General features: G+C 42.0%; 1 protein-coding gene across 7 annotated transcripts in view; it reads left to right on the top strand.

The window, feature by feature from the left end:
* PIEZO2 (piezo type mechanosensitive ion channel component 2) overlaps positions 1-27,989 on the top strand; it is a 664,674-nt gene that overhangs the window by 346,168 nt on the left and 290,517 nt on the right. For all 7 annotated transcript variants that reach the window (XM_049901181.1, XM_049901175.1, XM_049901174.1 and 4 more), the window contains exon 4: positions 3,545-3,587. In XM_049901181.1, coding sequence (XP_049757138.1) covers positions 3,545-3,587 — 43 coding nt within the window. The remainder of the gene's footprint in view (positions 1-3,544; positions 3,588-27,989) is intronic.

A 27,989-nucleotide genomic window follows, 5' to 3' on the forward strand; every position in this document is an offset into this window, starting at 1 on the left:
ACCAACAAAGGTTATTTTTCCTGTAAGTGGGACGTAGAGGGAAGGTGAGAGCATTAGGCTCAGCTAGAACCATCGGGAATGCCATCTGGAATCCCTCTTATCCTTGCTTACTTGTGCACATTTGATTCATTCCTTCCTCAACAGACAGGCTTTCTCCACGTGGCAGGGAACATAGCCATTATCAGAGCTGGGCTCTTATTATCCCAGTTGTCTGACAAGCGAGGAGCTAGAGCTTCTGACCAGTTAGGCCAATCTAACCAGCACAGGAACTAGCCACCGCGCAGCCTGGGGAAATGTTCCATTTTGGCCTGATATAGTCGATTATGTGCCCATACCTAATATACTGTGGCCAGAAAAAGAGGGCTAGTATGATGGTAGCTCCACCAGGAGCACAGGATTGGTCTGGGGAAAATAGTTCCCAAGGAAAGGAAGTCACTGTTATCAAAAGAAGAGGGGGAAGTAGAACTGGCAGAGGATGGTAGGTACGTAACAGGGCACAGGAATGAAGGAGGGAGACAATGAGAATGGAGAGACAGAGCTGTGTTCATTTTGTAAAGGAGGGATTTATTGATTCAGGGAGAACATGTCACACACCTAAGCACAGAAGTTCCCTCTGGAGTCACGGGGGCATTGGCACTGAAGGATTTTGAAGGTGCTACGCCACCTTGGACACATGTCGGGTTCATTGTTGACTGTGTGCCCAGCCTCTGGCCTCTGACGCTCACTCTGAGTTTCAGTTCTGTGCTTTGGCTATGGGTGCCATAAAGTTCAACTGTTAAAACTGAAGAATCACACTTCATTATGTCTACTTCATCTAAGACTGGGAAGGAAAGACCCCTCTCATTAATCGTATCCATTTCTCTCTGCTATATGTTTTCTTTTTGTTGTGTTGCTGTTGTTCACTGTTTTCCTGAAGAGCGTGACATGTCTCAGACTTCTCTATATCATAAATCTCACTTGAAAAGTGTTGCCTCAAGGATATCTGCCAACTACTTTTGTTTTCCCTGCTTTTCACTGTGTCGGACTGCTTTGGCAAGGGAGAATAATATTACCTTACCATGTAAAACATGGTTAATGGCTTTTAAAGAATTCCCCAGCAACTGAATAATGGGCTGCTAAAAATATTTTTGGTGCCAAAGAATCTGGGTATGTCTGTTCCATTTATTGTTCGTTTCTTGTTTCATCGTGGCTAAGTGCTCACAAAAGGCATAAAACCCCAAACCTCTAGGGCATCTGGTGTTTGAGGGCGAAACCATATTTTACATATTCAGTGCCATACCTAGCATGTTAAGATGGTTATTTAGCCTCAGCAATGAACAATGATGAATGTCTATGGTATGCAAGATGTTCAGATTATTAAGGAAGTTGGTTTCTCTTGAATATGAGGAAATCATGTCCTACCATCTCTGTCATATTTAGTTGAGTTGCTTGATAATGCTTCTTCTGAGGAGTGCTGGAAGTCTTGCACCCAGAACTTTTAACTGGTCCTGCCTGTTTGTATAAGAGTTTATGTTTCTCGGAAATAAGAAAATGGAGTCTTTCTTACTTGAAGCTATGTCATTGAGAAGCCTGATAATGCAGCATAACAGAATCATTTGTTTTTTCTTTTTGTTTGATAATAAATTATTTTAAAAGTTTTTTTCTTAAAAATTTAGGAATGTACTGAGATGATCTGGGAAACAGAATGGAAATGGAAATTAAAGGTGCTTTGTTTCTCATTGGAAACAAGAGAAGTCAAGAAGAGTAGCATCTTAACTCCCTTACTGCTAATCCCTCCTTCATCCTCCCCTGAGTTTAAAATTCTGGACCCTTCCCACTTGGTCTGTACTCAGGCCATCTGGCTCTGCCTTTAGCAGGGGACTCTCACTTGTCCCATTCCTTACTTCAGGCCACCAGCTGCCAACTGTCCTTGAACACCAAGGGCTTCAGTCCGAATGTGGCCTAATTGCAAAGATTTCAGGGATTCAAAGAATTCCTGACTTGGGGATTCTTAACTCTTTTGTGTGATCACAGGACAAATGACATTCATATGAGGCCACCTTTCATGGGCCCAGAAAAAAAAATTCCTGGGCTGGTTAGCTAAAATCCCAGATATTTTTTTCCTGCTCAGCAGAGCATACTGGAATTGCACGGGATAAGAGCAACTTCACCCAATGAGAAGAGCATGAATCTGCCTTGAATTTGTGTGCGTGTGTACATTAATCATACCCAAAAAGCTAGTTCCCAGAGATGGCCAGGGAGACTTCCCTGGGCCGCCTATCCCTGTGCAGATTCCTGCCTCTCCAAGAAGTCTGGCTCATGTCTAGGAGACACTGAATACATTCTAGGCAGAGTTCTCAAGAAAGAAGCACAAGGACCATCCCAGTTTATTGTGACTTTAGGAAAAGAAGCAGGGTAGCTTTTTAGCTGCTTCTGGAAACCCAGAATTTAAATTTACATAAAGTATCTACTGTGATCATCAAGCAGTGAATGAAACACAACTTATGAATTTAGGGCTGGGGGTATTTTGTGATAATTGCTGAAATAATTTTTTTTAAATAAAAATATTTTTGCCACTGACTGCACATCAGGAAAATGTAAAACTTGGGCCAGCACAAACCCTTACTGTCGTTATTACCGTTAGCTGCTGTTGAGTTGGTTCCAACTCATGGCGACCCCGTGTGTGCAGAGTAGAACTGCTCTCCATACACTTTTCAAGGCAGTGACCTTTTGGAAGCAGACTACCGGGCCTGTCTTCCGAGGAGCCTCTGGGTGGCTTTGAACCACCAGCCTCTTGGCTAGTAGTTGGGTGCTTAACCATGTGCACCACCCTGGGACTCCACAGCATAAACCCTTAACTTTTATAAATACAGAGTTTTTATTAAAATGCTGTTGGATAAAAATTACGACTTTTCCTTATATCAAGTACTTGGAAATCATTACATGTCAATAATGAAAACCTGTGGAAAATATTCTTTATACCAGGCTGTTCTTCATTTGTGGATTTCGATACACTACTCTTCAAATCATGTCACTTGAAATATAGCCTTTTGGTATTCAGGAGACTTCTGATTAAAAATGTTTACCTTAAAAAAATAAAGGAAATGTTGTTTCTGCGCTTCAACCTCCGTGAAATAAAGACGTTGTATCTAACGAGTTGAAACTTCCAAGTGTCTTCTACCCTTAACTATGTTACACAAAATTGAAAGTTGAATTTTAGAGAGTGTGTAACTTAGAATGTGTTAGTTCATTATTTTGACAGGAGAGTTTCACTCGTCTTATTCTCAGCAGGACACACTCAGAATTTAGCGGCCTGCCCCTTCACAGAGCCCAGCGTGGGTGGAGCAGAGTGCTTTGCCGCATTGCAGGAGGTGCCCACTCACGTCCTCTGTGGACTGTTCTCTAGAAAGGCCATTGGGGGCAGCAGGTGGGACGATGCCTTTAAGGGAAGAACAAGTAATCCCACTTAAAGGTAAAACCAAGTATCTGGCACGGGTGCACAAAGACACATGAAATTATCTGAATTCTTGATGTGCACTAATTGTGTTTCTTCTTTCTCTTATAGGCTCAACCTGGGAAAAGACATTTCGGCAGATCGGCTTTGAAAGGTAAGCACTATTTAACATGTTTCCGCTTTTAGCTACTAATGGATGATTTTATTCAAAGTAATGAATGGCGCTTTATAAATCAATAGTCTTGCTGCCACTACTTCAGTAGCTGTGTGACCTTCAGGATTCTGTCCCTCTGAGCCTCAATTTGTTTGTAAAATAGAGCTTTCAGTAGTTGCCTACACACAGGGTGGAAATGAAGATTAAGTGGAACAATCTTTTAAACTATAAAGCAGTATGAAAGGTAAGTTGTGTACTTAGGAGAATTACATGAAATAGAGCTGTTTATAAACAGAGTTAACTCTCCCCCAGCTTCATTCTCTTCAGATACCATATTCAGTTCTATGATTTTAATCCAGGGAAATTTATATTTATATTGATAGCTCTGCAATTATTAACATCCTTATTATTAGCCACAATAAAAAAAAACTGAGATCATATCACTCTTAACTGAAAATATTTCTACACAGGCATTTCCCCCCGCCCCCCCCCCCCAAAATTAAATTGATTGGCTCAGTATAAGGTCCAGAAATGAGGAGGCCGGGTCAACAAGGTCATTAAACGAGCTGCCCGAGCAAGCTGAGGACAGGTGTTTGACAGATGTCTCCTAGCAGTATGAGGGCTTTGCATGGAACTTTCAATATAGAAATGGTTATTGAAAGAGACAAAAGGAATTTTACACTTTTTTTACTCTAAAAGTAGATTTTTCATCATATTGAAAATGTGTTTATGTGTTGATCAAGCTGACAGAGTGCTTAGAGCATATGAAAAATAATAAGATACTTGATTTAAAAATGCATTTTTTCCCGTTTGCGATAGAGAATAGCTCTGTCACCAGGCCCAGTGTGATAGCACTTCCTTCACCATTTTTCAGTTGATTCAAAGATATATTTATTTCTCTACATACATGTCCACTCACATCAGCACAATCACTTTTAGGTCTCACAGTAAGTTCTCACAGACAGAGAGATAGATAAAACGGATGATTTGATGAGGTTGGATTACATACCTGTTGTCAAGTCAACTCCAACTCATGGAAACCTTATGTGCAAAAAAAGAAAACATTGCTGGGTCCTGCATCATTGGCGAGTTTTTGGAAGTAGATTGCCAGGCCTTTCTTCCTACTCTGTCTTAGTCTGGAAGCTTTGCTAAAGCCTGTTCACCATGGGTGGCTATCCTGATATTTGAAATACCTGTGAGGTAGCTTCCAGCGTAGCAGCAACACACAGTCCACCACATTTAGCTCAAGGCTTGATGGGATTGGCTTGGGATGGTCAGCTCCCACAGGCCAGCTGAAAACAAAGCACGGAAGATCATGTGCACCTTCATTTCCAATGTGACATCTTCTCCCAAAATATGTTTCTCATGATACGCCTTTCTATTATGAAAAATTGACAAAATAGCAAAATGAATGCCATATCCATCACCCAGCTTCGGTAAGACTTTTTAACATTTTATTGTGCTTTAGGGCAAAGTTTATATAGCATATTAATTTTCCAATCAGTGATTCTTACACAAATTGTTTCGTGATCTTGGTTGCAGTCTGTGCAATATGTCAGCACTCTCCCCATCTCCTCCCTGGGCTCCTGTTTCCGTTGGTCCAGTTTCCCTATCCCTCCTTGTCTTCTCGGCTTTGGTTTTGGGCAAGTGTTGCCCTTTGGTCTTGTATAGTCAGCTGCCCCAAGGACTGCTTCCTTCATGGATGTTATTGTTGACATGGCCCTGTCTATTATCTGGCTGAATGATGGCCTTCAGGAGTGTCTACAGTTTCACGCCAGAAGGTTGTCTTAGAGCATAGTGTCAGGGGTTCCTCCAGTCTCTCTCAGACCAGTAAGCCTGATCTTTTCGTTTTATTTTGTTTTCCATTTGCATTTTGGTCTACATTTTTTACATATTCTACCTGGAAACTTCTATTGTGATCCAGGTCAGAGTGGTCAGTTAGTGGTAGCCCAGTGCCATCTTGTTCTCCTGGTCTCAGGTTGGAGGAGACTATAGTTCATATGGGCCATTAGTCCTTCAGGTTAATTCCTTCACTGTAACTTCCATTTTCTTTGTTCTCCTTTGTTCCTGATTGGATGAGACCAATAGTTGCTTCTTAGATGGCTGCTCACAAGCTTTTGAGACCCCAGATGCTACTCACCATGCTAGGATGTAGAACATTATTTTCATGAAGAGTGTTTTGCCAATTGACCTAGATGTCCCCTGAGACTATGATCCTTAGCCTGCATATCTAGTAGTTCAGTCCCAATGTCTAAGTAGTTTCCATAATTTTGCCTCTTATATGCACTGGCATAGGAGTATAAATGCAGCATTTATAAATACATATGTAGAAATATCTACAACCATACCTATATATGTACACGGGTGTACTCCACTACGGCCCCCTCATCTATTTAGCATACATATTAGCCCATGTATCTACTCTCAAATAATTGATTGTTATTACTGATGTTGCAGGATTGTATATGTTATAGCATTTACTGTAGTTTCCCTTTATTCTTGTGTACCTCTCAGTGTCTTCCTTTGCCTTGGTCATGTTGTACTGACTTCCCCCATGTTGTGTATTGCCTTACCCTTTACCAGAATTAACACTTGTACGGCACAGTAAGGAAACCCTGGTGGCGTAGTGGTTAAGTGCTACGGCTGCTAACCAAAGGGTCGGCAGTTTGAATCCGCCAGGCGCTCCTTGGAAACTCTATGGGGCAGTTCTACTGTGTCCTATAGGGTCACTATGAGTTGGAATCAACTTGACGGCACTGGGTATGGCACAGCAATTAACAACTCAGCTGCTAACCAAAAGGTCGGCAGTTCAAATCCACCAGCTGCTCCTTGGAAACCCTATGGGCAAGTTCTACTGTGTCCTACAGGGTTGCTATGAGTCAGAATCAACTTGGTGGCAACGGATTTGGTCTTTTGGATTTATTATTCTAGTCAGTGATTCTCCCTTCCTCCCCTTTCCCATCCTTGGTAACCATCAAAAAATGTTTCTTTCTGTGTATAATCCTATTCTTGACTTTTTATAATAGTAGTCTCATCCAGCAATCCCACTTCTTGGAACATATCCTAGAGGAATAAGAGCCATCACATGAATACAGTAGTAGTCTAATACCATATTTGTCCTTTTGAGATTGACTTATTTCACTCAGCCTAATGCCCTCCAGACTCATCTATGTTGTGACATATTTTGCAGTTCATCATTATTCTTCATCGTTGAGTAGTACTACATTGTGTGTATGTAGTGTAGTTTGTTCATCCCTTCATCCGTTGATGAGCATATAGGTTGTTTCCATCTTTTTGCTGCCATGAATAGTGCTGCAGTGAACATGCACATATGTGCATATGTCTATTAGTGTTATGGCTCTTATTTCTTCCCGATGTATACCTAGAAGTAGGGTTACTGGATCACATGATAATTCTATTTCCAGCTTTTTAAGGAAGCGCGCGATGCCATTTTCCATAGTGGTGGTACCATTTTACATTCCCACCAGCAGTTGTATAAGAGTTCCAATCTCCCCACAACCTCTCCAGCATTTGTTGTTTTCTATTTTTCTGATCAGTACCATTATTGCCAGGGTGCGGTGGTATCTCGTAGTTTTGGTTTGCATCTCTCTGTTAGCTAATGGTTTTGAGCATCTCTTCGTGTTTCTTAGCTCCTGGAATGTCTTCTTTGGTGAAGTGTCTGTTCATTTGCTTTGCCCATTTTTTAATTGGACTGCTTGTCCTTTTGTTGTTGAAGTGTTGAAATTTTCTATGAGTTTTACAGATTATTCCCTTGTCAGATCTGTAATAGCCAAAAATGTTTTTGCAGTCTGTGGGTTCTCTTTTTACTCTTTTGGTGAGTCTTTTGATGAGCATAAGTGTTTAATTTTTAGGACGTCTCTGTTATCTAGTTTATCTTCTGGTGTTTGTATATTTTTAGTTGTTGTTGTTAGGTGCCATCTACTTGGTTCTGACACATAGCAACCTCTTACACAATAGATGGAAACACTGCCTAGTCCTGCTCCATCCTCACAATCATTGCTATGTCTGAGCCCACTGCTGCAGCCACTGTGTCAGTCCATCTCGTCAAGCATCTTTCTCTTTTTCACTGACCTTCTACCTTACCAAGCATGATGTCTTTCTCCAGGGACTGGTCCCTCCTGATAACATATCCTAAGTACGCGAGATGAAGTCTCGCCATCCTTGCTTCCAAGGAGTGCTCTGGCTGTAATTCTTCCAAGAGAGACTAGTTCGTTCTTTTGGCAGTCCATGGTATATTCGGTAATCATCACCAACACCATGAGGAATTCTTCTTCGGTCTTCCTTATTCATTGTCATGTGCTTTCTCATGCACATGAGGCGATTGAAAATACCACGGCTTGGGCCAGGCGCACCTTAGTATTTCATTAGGGGTTGCAAAATGGTGATTTAAAAAATTCTATCCTTTCTATCACATGCATGAGCAAGAGTTCTTCTTCAAGATTAACTTTCCCTGGTTTGAGGGGCTATTTTTTATCCTTAATTCAATTTATATAAAAGAGGCAAAAATATGCCTAAATGTTTTCCTTTAATAGTTCCTATTTAAGAAGTCAGTGTCTGTGAGACCCTCAGTGGCCATCAGTGGCTAATGTTTGTTTGTTTTTCTCTTGCTTTAAGTATATTATAAACTCAATTTTTAGAATATTCTGTTTTTATTTAAAATACGCTGTTTTGAGTTTGATTTTATGCTGTTGTTCTTTTGTTGCTCAAATTGTTCCACTTTCAGCCTTTAGGAACAACTCCATGTTGGCTTCTTGTCCTCGTGACACACCCCCATAGCTCCTTCTTAGCTGTCATGGTTCTAGCTCATCTGCTATTCCAGATCTGGGGTTAGCTGTTTTCTCTTCTTTCTCTTGTGGGGATGGTGTCAACCCTAGGGTGCTTATGAGTTCTGGTTGGCATTGCTCCTGGTCTTTTCAATGCGTGGACCTCAGATATAATATTGTTTTTAAAATCTGAGTTCTTAAAGTATTTCCAATTCAAATGTAGCCTTACAATGTTTTTACTTCTCTAAAATTTTACATTTGTATCTCTTTTGGTTTTTTGCTGAAAATTTTGGCTCTTAGCAATATGAAACTTTTCTGTTTTATTTTAATGTGTACATAATATTTTCAAGATACTAATAGTGCTGATACTACCACTAATCATAAAACTATTGAGTAAAGTTTTTAAAAATTGCAGTTCTCTCCTAATTTTACATTTCATTAAGTTTAAGAATCAAAAGACTGTAAACTAAAGTTGCTTCAAATATTTTTTTTCTTTCTCCATGTGGTTATATCCCAAATTTCATGTACAGTTTGGTTTTCATTTGTTTCAGAATATTTTAATTTCAAAAGCTTTTTTTCATTTTGATTTAATTTTCTTTTTGAATGTATAAATATTTGTTTTCAAATCCTAGTTACATAATATAGTTTTTTCAGAGAAATCTCATCTTCAGCCTTCTCCTTTGTGTCCTGTTCTCTCCCTTCTATCTTCTATTATACTAACCATTTTAATTCATTTTTGCTTTAACACCCCAGTGTTTATTTTTGCAAATATAATTTAGTACTTATGTGCATTTTTATCTTTTTCCTGTTATTGCATGAAGACTGGCATATTGTCTCCATTATTCTGCATTTTGATTTTCCCACTGAGGAGTATATTCTGGAGATCATTCCACATCAGTGTATATAAATATTCTTTTTTTCACAAACCTGAGACGGACATAAATCAGGGATCTTATCCAGCACCATGCTTTACTAATAATTTCAAGGATACAAGTGATCAAGGGCACAGGTGATGCAGGGAGAGGCCCAGGATATCCCATGTGGCTCCCCAGGCCCCTTTTTCCATCAAATCCATGTCCTCTGGCCCAGAGTTTCCATGAGGTTTCTGGTGGCTTCATATAGCAGGGAGCGTTTCAGTTTTACAATGGCCCCAGCTTTATCCCCAAGAAAGATGAAGAGCTCATGTGACCTTCTCAAGGTAGCCTCATCATTCTGTGAACTGTAGATTGGTTCACTGTAACAGCCCTGAACCAGGGATGCCTTCTCCAAGCGTTCCACGGATGAGGACTCTCTCCATGGCAAAAAAAAAAAAAAAAAAAATCCTTAATCCGTTACAAGGAGATTGCTAAAGCAGATCACCTACCATCTTCACCTAACCCCTTTGTAATTGGGGTGACAGTGGATCACAGGCCAGCTGTTTTAACTCCCTCCTCTCCAGTTGGTACAGTGTGTTCAGTTGTATCCTATGAATGGACTTTTATGCTGTTTCCTTTTTGTTTTTGCTGTTATAAATAATATTGTAATGAATAACCTTGTATGTAATTGTGTATTTGCCATAAGTCTTAGGTCTAGATTCCCACGTACAACCAAAGGCAAATTCATAAGAAGCTTACAAAATATTGGAGTCCCTGGGTAGCACAAACAGCCAATGTATTCACCTGCTAACTGAAAGGTTGAGGGTTCATGTCCAACCAGTAGCACCTTGGAAGAAAGACCTGGCTATCTACTTCCTAAAAATCAGCCATTGAAAACCCTATAGACCACATTTCTACTCTGACACCCATGGTATCGCCGTGAGTCAGCATTAGCTCCATGGCATCTAGTTTTTTGCTAAATATTGCCAGATGTCCCTACATAGAGTTTCAACAATTTGCACTCCCATAAGCAGTGTATGAGAATAACTATTTCCCCAGAGCCTTGTCAACAAAATATACTATTAAACTTGGGGTTTTTGCCAGTCTGATATGTGAAAAATTGTACTCAAGTGTATTTTTAGTATGCATTTATCTTGGTTCAATTGAGAATCTTGCTGTCTCCTTAGTGAAGCACTTTGAACAAGACCTTCTAAGATAGCTAAGAGTTCATTAATCAACAGAATTTTGCAACTGAAACTATATTTTCTTCCTAGCTTACATGATTTTAACCTTTTGCTTACTTGAATAACAATTTAATGGAAATAGCTACCATGTGCCAGGCTGTATTAAATCATTTCTAGTCTTCACAACAACCCTATAGACCAAGAGCTGGCAACCTTTTACTGTAAAGGGCCAGATAGTAGACATCTTAGGCTTCGCAGATCAAGAAGTTTCTGTTGCAACTACTCAGTTCTGCCAGTGTATCAGAAAGCAGCCATCGATGGTGGGTATGTTTGCATTCCAGTAAAACTTTATTTTTATAAAGACAGATGGCTGGCAGGAATTGGCTGGCTGGCCATCTTTTGATAATCCCTACCATAAACTATGGCCACCATCTCACAGGTAAAGAAATTCAAAGGAAGGAAGTATTCTAACCATAAAGTTACAGCCACTCATACTGACCTTGCAGTCAGTTCCATGTTAGCCTGGTTCCAGGACTGAGCATTTAACCCCATACCACACTGAAGTCTCGAATCATGGTTTTCTTTTGTGTTGTGTTGTTTTTACTTTTCTACCTCCATAGCTCTGTGGACATAGTGTCCAGTCATAAGTCTTACTGACTCTTCCTATTTTATGAACATTTTAACTAAGGCCTGATGGTATACATTCTGTATTACAGTGCCTTCCTGTGATTTTTACGTTTCCATATAGAACTGTAACTAAAAATGTTATTAAGGAATATAAGATAATATGCTTTTTTTAGTAGGCCCTGAGTTGCTATGAGTCAAAATCAACTTGATGGCAATGGGTTTCTGTTTTTTTTTGTTGTTGTTGTTGGGGGGGAGCATGGTACAAACAGTTAAGTCCTGGCCTACTAGCTGAAAGGTTGGCAGTTCGAACCCACCCAGAGGCACCTCAGAAGACAGGCCTGGTGATCGGCTTCTGAAAGGTCATGGCCTTGAAAACCCTGTGGAGCAGTTCTATTCTGCACACTTGGGGTTGCCTGAGTTGGAAAAGACTGGACGGCAACTAACAGCAACAATGTTTTTTTTTTTGCTCTGTAGTCCCAGGCATTATGTTTCAGCACTTATACCGTGGATGCATGCAGGCACTTGGTGGTCACTCTGATTTAAAGACATTGTCTTCAAATGTCATCCCATGTTTTCTCATTTAAGGTCAGAAAGTATCCAAGCATCTTAAAATATACAGTGGGTATTGGTCTCTTTGAGTTACTGTGCATTTAAGGTGACAGGACTGGTTGTGGCAAGCAATACTGTTAAATGTGGCTTTGCTTGTTTTCTTCTCCAGTTGAGTCTGTTTCTTCTCTTAAAGGGGACTCCAGTTACATCTTAATTGGCGCTCTCAGGATCTTTAGAGCAGCCCCAAGAGTCATTGCCATGTCCCCCTTTGAAGTTTGCCCATCACTTTACTTGCCAGTGGCATGCTTTGAAAGTGGTCACATCTAAAGGAAAAGTTACTGAGTCAGCTAAAGCTTCAAAGCTTTCTCCAAGAATAAGAAGGCAAAGGTGTCCCCTGTGATCACTTGACAGCAGAAAGGAAGACCCAGAGGTCTGCACCACATGCCCTCCTTGCTGTAATGCTTGGCGGGGTAGCACCTGCCTTTCCATGAAGTGGGTTCAGCCACATCCTTTCTGAGAACTGTGGGGTTTTACACATGATCAGGATGTGTCTCAGAATAAACACACATTGTCAGAGTTTGTGGGACTAAATTCTGATGGCATGTTCATTTTGCTAACAATCACCCTTTCCCCCGTGGCATCTCAGGACTTGCTATTAGGACTTCCTTACAGGAGTGTGTTGTCCCTCAGGAAGAAAATGTGGTCGCATAGCTTGCTGCCTCTCTGTGCCACCTCCAACACCCCCCTCCACTCCTGGTACTACGAGATTGATACCTATATAACAAAAGCAGACTTTTTTTTTTTTTTTGGTACTGTGCCTATAATGTTTTTGTTTCAGACAGAAAGCTTGCCTTTCCATACAGTTTTTCTAAGCTAAGCTTAACCAAAAACCAAACCCAGTGCCACTGAGTCAATTCCAACTCATAACAAGCTTATGATTAATCATATAGCCAAATCACAGTCATTCATTAATTTAGGTTCAGGTGATTCCAGGTGGGACGAACTATAAATTCATTGATATTCTGTGTATTTTGAGCATCAGTTAGGGTAGCTTTGCAACCAAAAAGATTTGAAACCAAAATAACCCCAATTCTCAGCAGCTTAAGACAACAAATGTTGATTTCTTAGTTATGCACAATCTGCTGAGAAGCTGCCTCTCCCAGTCTGCTGTCATTGCTGTTGGGACGCATGACTTGACTTCAATCGGTGGCGCTTGTGTGATGCCTCAGCATGATACGTCAGAGTGCTGAGGCACGGAGGGTGCTTAGATGCTGTACCGCTTCCCCCTGGAAGCAGCATTTGTCACTGCACTCAGGGGCAATGCCCAGAGCAGTTCCCCTCACTGCACTGCAGGTAACGTCAGGGGCAATGGGAGGTGCCATCCTCCATGTGTCCAGGAAAAGGACAAGAAGGGAAAACTTAAAAAGCACTAGTGATATCTACCACAGTCAGTCTCTGAGCAAGGCCTAAACAAGGCTGCCTCTTTCCAAAGCTGCACTTTCTATTTGAGAAAAGTATTTCAGCAATAACTATGCTCATGCATAGTGCTATGGATCGAATTTTGCCACCCCCCCCCCACTCCAGATATGCGATGGAATGCTAACCCCTATACCTGTAGATGTAAGCTAATCTAATCTAATACAATCACCTTCTGTAATGCAATCTAATGCCTGTAACCATTCAGTGTGTTGAGGTCATACCAGTGTGAACCTAACCACTTCTAAGTTATACAAAGAGCAGAATAGACACAGAGGCATGTGCTCATGGGAAAAACCAATGGCAGGTGAAGATCACCAAGGAACACTGGGGGCTACCCACAAATGGAGTGCTTTTGGACTACTTAGGGGATTGATTAGTTTGTGGTCCTGGTGGGAGGACCATACCTTGAAATTGGCAAGGAGTAAGTTTATATAAGGGCCAAACCTACAGAGGATGAGGGGGACCTCACTACCATCAAGAAGAGTCTGGAGCAGAGCTCATCCTTTGGACCTGGGTACCTGTGCTGAGAACTTCCTAGACCCAGAGGAGAGAGCACTGTACCACTGAATACAGCAATAAAAGGCAGCAACCACAGCAGAGCCCAGTGACAGAGACACAGTGGCACCCAGATGAGTGGTGGAAACGGAGACCAGCATAAGGCAGCTGCAGTGGGCTTGCCAACTCACGGAGCAAGAAAGAGTTGAGCACCTTCAGGAGGAGGCTTGCTGATGGAGTGGGGTGCCTCCAGGCATTTGCCAATGGAACTAAAGAGCTGTAACCCTTGGCTGAGCTGGGAATAGGACCAGAGAAGGGCCTCTTGGCTGGCAAGGCCAAGAGAAGGGCTACCTACCTATGGGCACAGCCAAGAAGAAGCTAAGAGCTATCTTGGTTGGAAACTGTCTTGATTGAAGAACTGTATCTGTCTCCTGAGTTGTATCTTGTTACTTCCCTGTTAATCCTGATCCCGAAACGTCGCTTGCTACTTCCCTAATAAACCGTATAATCTTGAGTATGGCCTCTGTGGCCACTGCAATGAATTGTCAAACCCAGCAGAGAAGTAGGGAGTGCCATGGGAAGGATGGCTGATGTAAGAAATGGTGAAAAACTTGTGGAGAGTGGAGGTATGTCTGACCTCCACCTCATAGGAATCAGCTTTATGCTGATCCTGGAGATTCTCATCCCTCCTGGGGGATGTAGATGTGGTCTAACGCTCCTAGATTACACTCATCTACCACTCATTTTTACTAAAAAAGCGAAGTTATTTTTAATAAATCTGTATAATCAGCACAATACTTCAGAAAACATTACTATTAACATTATTTTACTTGATTTTATTCTATGCTTTGCTTGGATTGTGGAATGAAATATCTTGGCCCTTCAAAGGACATTTTAAAATATAAATCACACTGAAAATAGCCCAGTTTGATGAAGCACAACTATTCCTAGGATTTTTCTTCAATGTAGGCATAATTCAAAAGGCACGGCTTCCTCTAGGGGAGCTCTACAGCCTTTCGTAGCTTTTGGTGCAGCCAAGCTCTTCCCTTGCATCCATTCCAGGGACACACTCGTCCCCACCCACCAAGTCTTAGACATTATCACTTTGTGAGCTTCCTAATGGCCATTTCCAGGACCACCTCCTTTTATGACACTTGTTTTCTGATTAAAATATTTTATTGTATTTTCAGGGAAAGTTTTCACAGCAAATTAGATTCCCATTTAACAATTTCTATACAATTTATTCAGTGACATTGGTTGCATTTTTCACAGTGTGTCAACTTTCTCATTATTTTCATTCTGGTTGCTTTGTTTCCAGTAATTTAGTTTTCCTGCGTCCTTGCCTTTTTGTCTTTGCTTTTCAGTAAATGTGGACCATTTGATCTCATATGGACAATTTCTTAGAGGAGCACAGTACTCACGTATGTTATTGTTTATTTTATGAGCCAGCTGTTTTTTAGCTACAGCATGACTTCGTGGAATAGTTTTAGTTTGAGGTTTAAAGAATATCTCAAGGCAATAGGCTTGGGAATCCTCTCATGTCAACCGTTCCAGTAAGTCTGGGCATTTTAAGAATTTGATTTCTGTTCTACATTTTGCTTCTGTGTGTCAACTTGGCCGGGCAATGATTCTCAGTTGTTTGGTAGTTATGATGTAATTTGGCAGTCGTACACTGATGTAAACACCTCCATGATGAGATCTGATATAATGTGATCACTTGCATGAAAGAATCTGCTGTGACTAGCCAATCAGTTGAAAGGGAGTTTTCCTGTGGTTTTGACCTGCATCCAACATAAGTGGACTTTCCTGGCAAAGTTCACTGGCTTTTGCTCTGCTCAGAATCCTATATTTGGCTCATCAGCATCTGATCTTCAGTACTTGGGGCTTGGAATAGCAGCCTACCATCTTACCTGCTGATCCTGGGTTTATCAGCCTTCACAACTGTGAGTCAGCAGCCTGCCATCTGACCAGTGGATCTTGGATTCATCAGCTACATGAGTCAGGAAAAGCCTCCAGCCTGACACCTAACCCATGGACTTGGGACTTGCCAACCTCTACAACTGCTTGAGCCATTTCCTTAAGATAAGTCTCTCTCTCTCTCTCCCTTCCTCTTATATATCTCATTGGGCTTCACTGGTTTCGCGTCTCTAGAAAACCCAGCCCAAGACATTTGGTACCAGGAATGGTTCTACAAAAACAAAATTGTAAAGATGAGTTTTCTAAATTGGTTCTCAAGCCTGGTTAGTCTTAAAAATGTTGATGACTCTGCTTCCAGTAGTAAAGAGGGCACTGCTAATTCATGGCATAAAGTCGCAATAGAAATATGCAAAATATCTCCATCAATAACTCAGATGTTGGTGAGAAGCAACATGTTTCATACCTTTCTATAAATTTGTCATAATGGGAAGTATAAGGAAGCTTATAGGTTGGTCCTACTTTCGCTAGACAAAGTGGTGACACAAATAGGTGATCTCAGGGCATCAGAGTCAAAGCTGAAGCACTGCATAAACAACCTCAAAGTTTCCACTTGTGCCTTGAAAATCAGCCTTATTTCTTGTAGTAACAGATGATACTGCTGAAAATGAAACCCAGAGTCTTATTGTAAGAGTGGCTGAATTACAACATCAACTGAATTCTCAGCCTCAAGTGGTATCTGAAATTAAGTTGAGGGCATTGACTGGGAAGAAATGGGATCCTGAAACTTGGAATGGGGACATATGGGCAGATAATCAGGAAGCTGGGAACAATGAGCCCCTAAACTCCATTGAATCACTCCTGCCAACAGAACCAGCCCTCCGCTGTCTGAAGAGATTACTTCATTTTTGCCTGCTAAGCCACACTCCCCAGTAAAACCTTTATCCCCTCTACCCGCATCTGATGAGATTAACCCAGCTGTCTCTGAAGAACCTTTGAGTCATTGCCTGTGGCACCACCTGAGGCAGATGCCTTACAAGACAGGGCTGAATGTTCTTAAAACAATCCCCACCGCTGATTTTGGCTTCTACACCTATAACTAGACTTAAGTCCCTACAAGTCCCAAAAGGTGAAGTAGAAAGTGTGACCCAGGAGGAGGTATGCTACACTTCAAAAGAACTGCTTAACTTTTCTAATAAGTACAAACGGAAACCTGGGGAATATGTATGGGAATGGCTATTAAGGGTGTAAGATAATGGTGAAAGAAACATTAAGATGGATCAGTCTGAGTTAATGGATATGGGCCCTCTAAGTACAGATTCTTCATTCAGTGTTTCAGCTTGAGAGGTTATGAAAGGCTCTAATAGTTTATTTGGTTGGGTTGCTGAAGCATGGATTATGTGGCAGCCAGCACTAAATCAAGTTGAAGTACCAGACCTGCCTTGGTACACTGTAGAAGAAGGTATCCAAAGGGTTATGGAAATTGGCATGTTAGAATGGATTTATCAGATTAGACCCACAGACCCATACATGGAGTGCCCAGAGGACGCACCTTTTACCACAATGGTAAAGAACAAATTTGTGAAGGGAGCCCCAGTATCCTTGAAGACTTCAGTGATTGCTATTTTATGTAGTCAGATTTGACAGTGGAAACTGCCCTAAATGAATTCGGACAACGAAATACAGTGGGGCTGATTGGACCCCGTGGTGGTAGGGGCCAAGTGGCCTTGCTCAATCAACAAAGACAAGGTGGGCGTGGTTACCATAATGGACAGCAGAGCCCAAGCAGTAATCAGAATAGTTTGACTTATATGGACTTATGGTATTGGCTACTCAGTCATAGTGTCTCTAGGAGTGCAATAGATAGGAAATCTACTAACTATGTCTTGATCTTTACAAGTGAAAGGATTTTAGGCCAGGTGAACAGCAGTCTAACTCAAATCGCCAGAATAGAGAGTCACAGCCCCTCAATCAATTCCCAGATTTGAGCAAGTTTACAGACCCACAACCCCTTGAATGAAGGGTAGGCTAAGTCCCCTTAAGGAAGAATTCCCATTACACTGCCAAAAATTTTTACTGTTAATCTTTCTCCCAGCCTTTCGCAAAGGAATCTATGGCCTTTTATGAGAGTGACTGTTCATTGCGGAAAAGAAAAGAATCAGACTTTTGAGGAATTACTGGATACTGGCTCTGAACTAACACTAATTCCAAATGATCCAAAATGTCACTGTGGCCCACCAGTCAGAGTGGTGGCCTATGGAGGTCAGGTTATTAATGGAATCTTAGCTCGTGTCCATCTCATAGTAGGTCCAGTGTGTCTCTGAACCAATCCTATAGTGATTTCCTGAGTTCCAGAATTTATAATTGGAATAAATAGACTCAGCAACTGTAGAAACCCCCACATTGTATCCCTGACAAGTTGAGTAAGAGCTATTAAGGTAGAAAAAGCCAGATGAGAGCCATTAGAACTGCTCTTATCTAGGAAAATAGTCAACCAAAAGCAATACCGCATTCCTGGAGGAATTGCAGAGATTACTGCCACCATCAAGACTTGGAGGATGCAGGGGTGGTGATTCCCAACACATCCCCATTCAGCATGCTTATGTGGCCTATGCAAAAAGCAGTTGGATCTTGGAGAATGACAGTGGATTATTGAAAACGTAACCAGGTGGTGACTCCAATTGCAGCTGCTGTTCCAGATGTAGTTTCTTTACTTGAGCAAACTAATCCATCTCCTGGTACCTGGTATGCAGCTTCTGACCTGGCCAATGCCTTTTTCTCCATACCTGTTTCAACAGACCACCAGAAGCAGTTTGCCTTCAGCTGCCAAGGCCAGCAATACACCACCAGCGTTCCACCTCAGGAGGATATCAGCTTTCCAGCCCTATGTCACAATTTAGTCCACAGGGATCTTGATCACCTTTCCCTTCCACAAGATGTCACACTGGTCTATTACATTGATGACATTATGCTGATTGGACCTAGTAAGGAAGAAGTGTCAATGACTCTGGACTTATTGGCAAAACATTTGTGTGCTAGAAGGTGGGAAATTAACCTGACAAAAATTCAGGTGCTGTCGACAACAGTGAAATTTCTAGGTGTCCAGTGGTGTGGGGCATGTCAGATATTCTTTCTAGAGTGAAGGATAAAATTATTGTACCTGGCTCCTCCCACAACTAAAAAGGAGGCACAACACCTAGTGGGCCTCTTTGAATTTTGGAGGCAACATATTTGTCGTTTGAGTATGCTACTGTGGTCTGTTTATCAAATGACTCGAAAGGCTGCTAGTTTTGGATGGGCCCAGAACAAGAGAAGACTCTCCAACAGGTTCAGCCTGCTGTGCAAGCTGTTCTGCCACTTAGACCGTATGATCCAGCTGATCCAATGATGCCTTGAAGTGTCAGTAGCAGATAGAGATGCTATTTGGAGCCTCTGGCAGGCCCCTATTGGTGAATCTTAGCGAAAACCCTTAGAATTTTGGTGCAGAGCCCTGCCATCCTCTGCAGATAACTACTCTCCTTTTGAGAAACAGCTTTTGGCTTGTTACTGGGCCTTAGTAGAGACTGAACGCTTAACTGTGGGACGCCATGTCACCATTCAGCCTGAGCAGCCCATCATGAACTGAGTATTGTCTGACCCACAAAGCCATAAAGTTGGACATGTACAGCAGCAATCCATCATTAAATGGAATGGTATATACGAGATTGGGCTCAAGCAGGACTTGAAGACAGAAGTAAGTTGCATGAGGAAGTGGCCAAAATTCCTATCTATCATCTCCACTCCTGTCACATTACCTACCCTCTCCCAGGCCACACCTATGGCCTCCTAGGGAGTTCCTTACAATCAGTTGACTGAGGAAGAGAAAACTTGTGCCTATTTTATAGATGCTTTGCGTGATATGCAGGCACCACTCAAAAGTTGACAGTGGCAGCACTATTGCCTCTAGCAGAGACCTCCCTGAAGGACAGTGGTGAAGGGAAATCCTTCCAATGGGCAGAAATTAATGTAGGCCTTTATTGGTATGAATTTCCTTCTTAGCGCTACTTTGCTGCATTCTGTAGGTTTTGGCATGTTGTATTTTCATGATCATTTAATTCTATGTACTTTTTAATTCCAATTTTTATTTCTTCTGTGACCCTATAGTATTTTAATACTGTGTATTTAGTTTCCATATATATTTTTTACCACTATTCTTATTACTGTTTTATATGTATTTGTGTATGTGTAGGAAACCCTGGTGGCATAGTGGTTAAGTGCTACAGCTGCTAACCAAAAGGTTGGCAGTTCATATCTACCAGGTGCTCCTTGGAAACTCTATGGGGCAGTTCTACTCTGTCCTATAGGGTCACTAGAGTCGAAATCGACTTGATGGCAACGGGTTTTGGCATGTGTGTGTGTGTGTGTGTGTGTGTGTATTTTAGATTGTGTGTTTATTTGACTCTGCTTTTTTATTTGTTTTGATATATCAAGAGCTTGGCCTCTTTTTACTTTGGTTTGCTTCCTGTTATTTGTATTGTTTTAATTGTTGTTGTTTTGTGTTATTGGTCTAAGTATGACTTTGGTTCTCTCTGTGGTGTGCTTCCTTCTCGCTGATGAGTATGGTGTGTCACGCACAACTGGGGATCCTATGTCATTAGGCACGTATAACTTAGAGGATTGGATGGAGGTGCAAGAGCAGGTCCCTTCCCCAATATGTGGTGCCAGGTGTCAAGTGGTCAGGATACCTTCACAGCTCTTGAGGGATAATATGGTCCCTCTGTTTTGGTGCAGATGGGCAGTGCAGCCCCTGTAGAGCAGTTTGGGCACTTATCTGGCAGGTACTGGTGGGTGTTGGGCCGAGACAGGTGAGCGAAGTGCCAGGGCACATGTGAGTAGGCCAGTGGATGGGTGGCACACGGAGGTATGGCTGGGGTGGGGGGGAAGCGGATAAAGCTCTGGGGTGCTCACAGGTGGGCTGGGCAAGTGTGGGCGGAGATTGGGCAGAGGTGTGGGTGTGGAGCAACCACAGCAAGTATGAGTGGGCTGGCCTGAGGAAGAAGGGGGGGCAGGGTGGGAGAATCACAGAGACCTATGCAATGGGGGGAACTGCTCACAGGGAGGGGAAGGGGGTGCACACCAGGGTCATTTGGGGGAACGTAAGCTGTTACTGTGTGGATTACTATTCAAATGGCATCTCTAGTCCAAATGAATGGGTGCTGCCTGGCCATCCTCGCCCTATTTGCTAGTTCTCTCTCATCTCTGTACTCGCCATGGACACTGGGTCTCTCCTTCAACCTCCTGTTGTTTCCCTTTGCCCCTCTGCAGATTTGTACTTCCTGTCCTATCCATAGGAGCCCTGGTGATGTAGTAGTTAAGCGCTTGGCTGCTAACCGAAAGGTCAGCAGTTCAAACTTGCCAGCGGCTCCATGAGTGAAAGATGTGCCAGTCTTCCATAAAGATTACAGCCTTGGAAACCCAGTGGGGTGGTTCTTCTCTGTCCTACAGTATTGCTATGAATTGGAAACAACTCAACGGCAGTGGGTGTGTCCTATCTATCCCCCATCCTGAGGCTACCATGACTCAGACTACCTTAGTTTGTTCCCTGTTTCCCTAATTTAAAGGTATGGCCCTCCCATGCGTCACCCTCTCAGGCTGGGACGAGTTCTGTCCACCTTGCTTCTTTCCAAGCTTGTTTACCATTTCTGCCACTGGCTGTGTTTTCTGTGCAGTTGTCTTCCTGGGCTCCTCACCCAGGGATGATGCTTGCTGCTGTCTCGAAATGGTAATTCTGTGCCAGGCCAGCATGCAGGTCACAGGTGATCCGTGGTTCTCTGTGTTCCTGCTGATTTCATTCTATTTCTCTTTTTGATGTATGCTCCATCTGATACTTCAGCCCTTCATTATTTGTGTCTCTTTAGCTTAGTTTCTCCAGTCTTTATAGTAGGGAGATGTCAACAGTGCATCTAAGCCTCCATTTTAACCAGAACCTCATGAACGGTTTTGACATCCTTCCATTATGGACTGAACATACTGTATTGAAATTTTTTCTTTTGTTTCTCCTCCTTTAGACTGTGAAGTCCTTGAGGGTATGGGGTGGGCTGTCTTAATATCTCTGCCCTAGGACTTTGCCTGATGCATACTAGCTAATCAAATGTTTGATGAATAAATTAGCACAAATCCTTGATAGGGAGGGCCTAAAGGAATTTGGTTGAGAGTACTTATAAAAGAGCCGGCTTCTGAAATAGCCCAGACACTAGCAAATTATTGGCATTTAACGATGTTTGAGAAACAAATTCTGGACCTTTTAAATAAATACACTGTTGACCCAGCCCTAATCATGAAATCTGCCTTTCTCAATATATTTTAGTTTCTATTGGTTTTTGTCTTTAGAGAATGAATAGGTTCTTCAGGAAATTTAAGGCCAAATTTTAAATTATTTTTTATCCTCCAGCTTTATGTATAACTTACTAGCTATTTAATAAAAATAATTTTTTTTATGTAACATTGTGTGAAATGTTAAGAAATAGTGAAAAAGCAGACCCCAAGGAAGATTTTATGATGTACTTTTTCTATACGAAAACATTACACTCAAGAAATGAGATGGCTAAGTGAAATCAGCAATTAAGATTGAAACAAAAGTATTGCCTTGTAGTTACTGTTATATATTCTTTCAGTTATTTAAGTTAATGTTGTAAGAATAGAATAAAATCGATCATTTGAATACCTATTCTTTTAGATTGAGACAGGTATTTCTTTATATTGTCTCTCTGAGGAGCAAACAGAAAGGGAAAACATCAAACCTATCTCCCATATTTCTGTAATCTTGTGGTCTTATGGGGTAAGAAAAGATAATCTTAGTTGGCATTTAGTAATATGTTGTCAACCCTTTTATCTATAAGCTAACAGCACTGTGCATATAATGGTACCTGTGCCTGTTGGCATATAGTCAATTCCAAGTCATAGCAACCCCATGTATGTCAGACTAGAACTGCCCTCCACAGTGTTTTCAAGGGCTGTAATCTTACGGAAGTCGATGGCCAGGGCTTTCCCCCAGGTCCCGGCTGAGTGGATTTAAACCACCAGTCTTTTGGTTAGCAGCCAAGCACAATCCGTTTGGGCCACCTTTGCATATAGTGGTACATCACACATATTCTTTAATTAGGTGACTTACCCTTTGCTTCCTGTTAGTGTCCTGAAAGATGGGGCTTCTAAGTTACTCCTTGCAGACTGTGTGTAAGCATTCCTAGAAAGTTTAGCAAGCTGTTTAGTAATTATGTTATAAAATTTTGTCAAAGTAACTTCTATTCAGGAAGTGACTAGAAGAAAAAGAACGTTTCTGTATTTTGGTGCTTAAAATTAAATCCCACTGATTTATTTATTCATTTATTTGGACACTTTTCAAACATCCCTTTTTTGCCCCATCTGTGCTGGATTTGGGGTTTTCAAATGAACATGCCTGAGGTTTACTGAAGACCTATCATATGCAGACCTCTCTGTTAAGGCTTTGCTTATAGTATTTATTGATTTCTCACCTGGGGCCCAGAGCCCTGCCTGCTGCATACTAGCTAATCACATGTTTTATGAATAAGTCAACACACCCTTGATAGGGATTTGTGCTTGGCTGCTGACCAAAAGGTTGGTGGTTTGAATCCACTCAGAGTCAGAGTCTGCTGGATTATGCTGGGGTAGCTAACAGCCCCAAAGCTCATGACTTCTAAGAGGACAAGTTCATTTCTTGCTCATATGGAATGTCAACTGCAGAGGCTATGGATTGCCTATGGCTCTTTTTCATTCGGGGATTCAGGCTGAAGATGCGCCTTCATCTGGTCTATTCCTTTCTTTCTTGTGTCTGGGCCAAACTAGGCAGTGGTTCGTAAATCTTATACTCAGATGTGACATATGCCATGTCTGACTGTCAACTGGCCCAGGCTGGTCACTTGGCCATGTCCAAGGTCTATGGGCAGAGAGGCACATGCCTCCCCTTGAGGTGCACTGAAACTCACACGGTTACAGCAAGGGTGTATGACAGTCTTAAAGGAAAGGGAATTGACTAATTGGGAGGAATATAATCTACCACAGTGTGCCATTCCCATCTTACAAAGGGGGCAAAGTAAAATCAGAGACGTTACATATTTTCCTCAAGGTCACACAGCTAGTGAGTGCCAAAAGCAAGATCTGAACTCTGTTTTGTGTGGCTCTACCTTGCATTCACTCATAGCCCAGCAGGCAGTATTTACTTCACTTTGCATCTACAGGCATTTGTTGAGTGCCCGTCATGTAACTACGCTGGGCATTAGAGGAAAGAAAGAAGATACCAACAGTTAAGCATATGGAACACAGTGAATTACATGTTGTCATCATTCAGAAACAGCCCTGGTAGCACAGTGGGTAGGTGCTCGGCTGCCAACCAAAAAGTCAGTGGTTTGAACCTACCAGCTGCTCCATGAGGGAAAAGACTTGGTGATCTGCTCCCATAAAGATTACAGCCTAGGAAAACCTAGGGGGCAGTTTTGCTGTCATGTAGGGTCAATATGAGTTTGGAATCAATTTCACGGCACACGACAACAGTTATTCAAAAAGGAGCCCCAGTGGTGCAAACAGTTAAGCCCTCGGCTGCTAACTCAAAGGTTGGTGATTTGAACCCACCCAATGACTACATGGGTGAAAGACCTAGAGATCTGCTTCCATAAAGATTACAGCCAAGAAAACCCTATGGAGCAGCTCTGCTCTGTCACATGAGGTCGCTATGAGTTGGAATTTACTCAACGGTACCCAACGACATCATTCAGAAATGTTTTTGAGCAGCTGCTGTGTAGCAGGTGCCATTATAATTATATCTCTGGTGAAGAGTGGAAGGGAGAGGGGAGTGGTCAGCATGAGGAAGCTTCAGGTGAGGCCTTGCTCAGAGTTGGGGAACTTAGTCTGCAGAGACTCAACTTCACGGGATGCCTGGGCAGGGCTCTGCAGGATGATTGTACTGGAGCCGGTCAGCCATACCTGTTGGAGGCAGAGCATGAGGGCACAATGATGAGAAATGCAAACTAAGAACCAGGTGAAACCACATCAGGACGGACCTTGCAGGCAGTGCCAGGAGGTTTGGATCTCATTCGTTAGCATTGGGGAGCCACTAACAGGTATAAAACCAAAGGTAGGAGAGTATGGTTAGATGTGCTTCTAGAAATGTCACTTGGGCAGCGATATAGATCAGAGAGTGGATTAGATGAGCAAGGAAGCAAGCTACTACCAGAGTTAGGGAGAATATTATGAACATCTGAACTCAGGTAGTGGTGACGGGGTGAACACAGCAGAAAGGATGGATAATAAATGTGTTTGAGGGAGTAAAATTAGAGGTTACAACTTGGTGAAAAGCTGGATGTGGGGTATGTGGGAGAGGAAGGATGCTAGAATGGTCTAGAGCAGATTCTACCCTGAAGCTGACACACTTGAAGCCTGCAATCTCTCCGCTTGTCCTCTGAGGGCTTCCTCCAGAAGCTGGAAGCTTGCTGCACCTATACGCAGGGCAGCCCCAAAGGGTCTGGGGTTTCAAGCCTCGAGAGTATCCCTGAGCAGCAGAGGAAGTGGTTAAGCACTCCAGCTCGCCCTTTCACCGGTGACAACCCAAGGTGCATGACTGCTGTAGGTTCCAAGAAGGCTTCCTTGGGACTCCTGTAGCAGTGACCTGTGCGACAGACACCCTTGCTGGCTCTTCTCCTCCCTCTCCCTCCCTTCACATCCCTCACGTGTACTTCCCTGGAGGAGTTGACTAAGACACACCAGTGTCTGACCCAGCTCTCAGGGGCTGCCCTGTGGGGAGCCTGAACTGAGATGCCAGTGCTAAGGTGCATAACTGATATGAAACTAAACAGCATGGATTCTAAGTGTATCTTTGGTGTGGTAAAATACTGTATTTGTTTGCTAGTTTGAATATTTTGTATAAATTTAGACAGTTTCCCATGTGTATGAGTATGTGTGAAGAGAAGTAGGTGATTTATATTCCACAGGCTGTTGAAAGCTTTGCCTAGGACTTTGGCTTCAAACTTAAAAAGTAATTAGCTTAAACTTTCTAATTTAAACATAATGACATCACTGAGTAAGTACTTGGTGAGTAGATCTATTTTTCTTCTAGAAAAAAAAGATATAATCCTTCACTAAAACGTCTTCACTTTCTTTGTAAACGTGGCTGGAAGAATAGATCCTCTGATTCATATTCTCCATCTTCTCTGTTTAAGTCAGATCATTATGACTAATATAAACAGTCCTCGGTTAATAAATGACAAAGGTCAGACCCTACAGAGAATGGTGCATTCTTGAACTGAAAAACTGATTTCCCATGTGGTTACCTTGTTCTGTACAACATCAGACGTATCAGCATGAACCTTTTAGATTTCATTAGTGATGTAAATGATGTATGTTATCACTTGAAGATTGCAAGTCTTGGTGTAGATGGTATGATGCATAGTAGACAGGAAACTCACGCTGTTTGATATGGAGGTAAAACTTGGGTGTTGAGTCTGTAAAATGAAATGTTTTGGAGAATTGTACTATAAAAGCAGATACTCCCTTACCCAGAGAGGGTTCGTATTTCTTATTTGTTCTGCATCTTTCTTGCAAGTCTAAAATTAGCTCACTTGTAGCTATAACATTTCTTTCCCATAGCTCAGCCAGTTAAAGACCTTAGCTAGGGACAAAGACATTATTGCTAAGATAAAATGGCAGTTTATATTAGGCATATCTCACAGGAACTGCTTTGAGTTTTCCATGAGGATCCTGGGGAACACATCGTCCTGGATGGACAAGGTGGAAACAGTTCTATCCTAGCTTGTCTTTTTCCTGATCTGCCTCTACACACACACACACACAAAAAAAAAAAAAACTTTCCAAATTTATACAAAATGTTCAAAGTAGCAAACAAATACAGTGTTTTACCATTTCTATAGCTTAGTCGTGTCATTCACGTACGTAATTGTGTAAACGAGAATCATAGAGGGTAAGTAACTGTTTTGCACAGCCAGCAAGTGGCCAAGTTTGGTCTTTCTGACAGGAAAGACTGTTTCTTCCCTTTGCTAATCTCTGCAGATCTCATGAGGGTCTCATTATATATCAGGTGCAACCTGTTGCCAGAATGGTGATTCTGCCTCAATATCGTTGTGTTCTCTGCCCTCCCCTCTTTTGGCCTCAATTCATTCACCCTGTGTTGCTAAGGGCATACAGGGGAGCCTGGTCAGACTGGATACACCCCATAATATGCCTGTGTAATCCTTTATTGTCCTCTTTGCCCCACTCTTGGTATTGCTTCTATGCCACACTGATTTTCATCTTGAGAGAAACTTCTTTGTTTCTGAAATGGCTTTTGTATCCACTCCCTCCTTTCTACCCACCACCATCACCATTACTTGATTTAGGCCCACCTTACCTCTCTGAGAGTGTTGAATAACCTTCCCACTTAGCTTATGCCACCGTTCATGCTTACTCCAATTCCTCCTACACAGGAAAGCTCAATTATTTTACCTAAAGCACATCTATAATCACATCTTTCACCTGCCACCCAAATTAATTTCTAAGTCCCCAACCTAATGTTCCAAACCTTCCCTAACATGGTCCCTACCTACATTTCCAGTCAAATCTTCTCACTAGTTCCTTCCACAAACACTTTCAAACCCTTTCAAGACCATATTATTTTCTGCTTTGAATTTTTTATTGTTAAAATGTGCTTTCATTAATGAAAGCATTTTGAGTCATTGAGTGTATTTAAATTTTTGATTGGTAATATGGATTTTAAGAAATATTATGTGGGAATACATGGGTACCACAAAACCTTAGGAGTTCTCTGGCATCATGACTGTTGGGCACCTGTCTGGCCCACTGGTCATAGGTGGCAGGATTCATTGTGGGGTGCCTTCTATTTGGTTACATTGGACACCTCTGGTTTTCTAAATATGATACACACACAAAAAACCCACTGGGCTCACTAACTATCACACAGGAAACCATAAATATGCTGTACAAACGCCAAAGGAGACAAACTTTACCCAGTCACATTTCCTGGATGCACTTCCTCACATTTAAGCCTCATAGCTCAGCTATTTTGAACCAACAAACATTTCTTCAATGTTCACTGTTACAGAAGATCCCACTAGAGGGCAGCAAATACTTTTAGCAGAAAAAATAGAGCCCCCAAGAAACCTGAGAGGCAGAAAAAGTAAGTGGGATACTACTAAATCCTGAAAGAGTTTAAGTTCCTGATAACTGGAACCTGAATGTACCCCACACTTGGCAGTTCTGTCTAGAACCCTTTGCTTCTTGCCTTGTAGTCCTAATTTTGCCATCTTAGAGACATCCCCTTGTGTCACCTCCACCCCGAAGCCTTTTCTGACACCCCTCTACCTGAATTTGATATATTTTTTGTGCATCTCTTCCTCTCAGGGAAAAGTTGCACCTTTCAGAGAACGTTCCCATAGGGCCTAGCATGGCTCCTGGTTGAAGTAGGCACAAAGTAAACATTTGCTGCACTGAATCTCTTAGGCAATTTATAAGCTA

This window comes from Elephas maximus, chromosome 11 (assembly GCF_024166365.1).
Source record: "Elephas maximus indicus isolate mEleMax1 chromosome 11, mEleMax1 primary haplotype, whole genome shotgun sequence".
Taxonomy (NCBI): domain Eukaryota; kingdom Metazoa; phylum Chordata; class Mammalia; order Proboscidea; family Elephantidae; genus Elephas; species Elephas maximus.